This window comes from Sinocyclocheilus rhinocerous, unplaced genomic scaffold (genome assembly GCF_001515625.1).
Source record: "Sinocyclocheilus rhinocerous isolate Xijiao unplaced genomic scaffold, SAMN03320098_v1.1 scaffold688, whole genome shotgun sequence".
In the NCBI taxonomy this organism is placed as follows: Eukaryota; Metazoa; Chordata; class Actinopteri; order Cypriniformes; family Cyprinidae; genus Sinocyclocheilus; species Sinocyclocheilus rhinocerous.
Window position 1 is genome coordinate 2577903 of NW_015651641.1, and position 2362 is coordinate 2580264.

Consider the following 2362-nt stretch of genomic DNA (forward strand, 5'->3'; position numbering starts at 1 on the left):
GAAAGAACCGGTTCGCGGAAAAGAACCGAACTTCCCATCACTAGAGGCTACAGCAGCACTTCTTCGTCGTAGTCTTGTCTGATGCACTCAACCAAGCGTCCTAACCACGACCTCGCCCCTCCCCACCCCCCAACCATTCGAATTTCCGTGGGCGGGAAAACCCGGAAATCAAACGCTGTAGTCCAAACGAGCCGTTTGTTGTAGAAGAACCGAACTTCCCATCACTAGAGGCTACAGCAGCACTTCTTCGTCGTAGTCTTGTCTGATGCACTCAACCAAGCGTCCTAACCACGACCTCGCCCCTCCCCACCCCCCAACCATTCGAATTTCCGTAGGCGGGAAAACCCGGAAATCAAACGCTGTAGTCCAAACGAGCCGTTCGTTGTAGTTCTTGAAAAGGGATTTTTTTAAAAAGCGAAATATCTCCCGTTGGAGTGGACTTTGAGATTTGTAAGTTTGAAGATCTTTTTTATGCCCAAACATACACACTGACTAAAATACAAAAAGTGAAAAAGCATAATAGGACCCCTTTAACACTGTTGCCACAGGTTGTTTTTCATGTCCGCGGGTTTAAGCGACCCCAATAATGTGATATTTATCACAATAATGTGATATTTATCACAATAATGTAATATTTAAAATGTGCATTTTACCAGGGGAACCCCACCAAAAACGTGTATTTTACCCCACCAGAATGCAATTTTTACTTGGGGTTTCCCCTCCAAACATGATTGGGCTAGTTTTGAGTAGCACCTATGCAGGTTTTGTTGTGAAAACCTGGCAACCCTGGTTTTGCTGTTTTAATCCACTACGATTTGTTTTATGTAAAAAAAATAAAAAAAACAGTTATGATACCACGAATACATAAATATTAGAAATTAATAATTTTCATTATTTTGAATTCACATGTAGTTTATTTCACAATGCACCAGAAGGCGGCAACAGAGCTTTGTTGACAAAGTTTTTTTTTTTTTTTTTCAGAACACCATTTCAGTGTCTGTCTATTGACATTTAAGCTTGATATTCCAAAATATATCTATTACAGCATCCTCACCGAAATATGGAAAAGGGAAGAACTGTAAGTATTCACTTAATAATAATAATAAGAATATTCACTGCTTACCGGTAGACGGAGCCGTTTTGTCAGGCACGGGAAGAGATCAAACATCGCGAGAACTGAGCCTGGCGTGAACTCATGGCAAAGCATGACACCGGTGTGCTTTTGAGCCAACAAGCTGTATAACTGATTAAGTAACATCAACTTTTTAGTTTTCAAGTGACGATTTTGAAAGGACCAACGCCAAAATGAGTTTACTCGCCAAAATAGGCGAAATCGAGAACGAGGTGGGTTGACATGAACAGTATATGAAAACTAACCGTTAGCACTTTAGCGTCAAACCCATTCAACAGTGAATGCAGCGGAATTTCAGAAATGAACTTGGGATTCCATAAACTGATCAGTTACATTTTCTATAATGATGAGAGCTGTTGTTGTCTTGACATTGTCATTGTAAATATGCCATTTTATGAATGGTCTGTGTCCTGCAGATGGCTCGTACTCAGAAGAATAAGGCCACAGCTCATCATCTGGGTTTGCTGAAGGCTAGATTAGCTAAACTGAGGAGAGAGCTCATCACTCCTAAAGGAGGCAGCGGAGGAGGCACTGGAGAGGGTTGGTACTGCACCATCATCACATACAGATGCTGCAATATCTCGCCTCTGGAGCTTCATGCACCTTTTTTTGTGAGGGGGTCTTTAGTGATTAAATTGTGGTCTTTTACTGCATTGTTTTTTCTCCAACCTGTTTTCCCTGCAGGTTTCGATGTGGCAAAAACCGGTGATGCCCGAATAGGTTTTGTGGGCTTCCCCTCTGTGGGCAAATCCACTCTTCTAAGTAACCTGGCTGGCGTGTACTCTGAGGTCGCTGCCTATGAGTTCACCACACTGACAACTGTACCGGGAGTGATCCGTTATAAAGGAGCCAAAATTCAGGTGAAACTCTTTGCACTAATTCATCATGTACCAGGCAAAGTGTTGGCATTGAATGCGGTGTGTTCTGTCAAAATGGGTTATTGAGGGCCTTTCCCTTGGCTTAAACATCCAGGAATGTGAGTTTGCAACACTTTAAAGGGGTCATATGACGTTGCTAAAAAGAACATTATTTTGTGTATTTGGTGTAATGAAATGTGTTTATGTGGTTTAAGGTTAAAAAAACACATTATTTTCCACATACTGTACATTATTGTTGCTCCTCTATGCCCCGCCTTTCTGAAACGTGTCGATTTTTACAAAGCTCATCGGTCTGAAAAAGCGAGGTGTGCTCTGATTGGCCACCAATCCAGTGCGTTGTGATTGGCTGAAT

General features: G+C 42.0%; 1 protein-coding gene across 1 annotated transcript in view; it reads left to right on the plus strand.

Moving 5' to 3' along the window:
• The first annotated feature begins 1135 nt into the window (after window positions 1-1135).
• LOC107713382 (developmentally-regulated GTP-binding protein 1-like) overlaps window positions 1136-2362 on the plus strand; it is a 9081-nt gene continuing 7854 nt past the window's right edge. Inside the window, exons 1-3 of the mRNA XM_016518876.1 lie at window positions 1136-1344; window positions 1549-1672; window positions 1817-1992. Coding sequence (XP_016374362.1) covers window positions 1306-1344; window positions 1549-1672; window positions 1817-1992 — 339 coding nt within the window. The 5' untranslated portion in view covers window positions 1136-1305. The remainder of the gene's footprint in view (window positions 1345-1548; window positions 1673-1816; window positions 1993-2362) is intronic.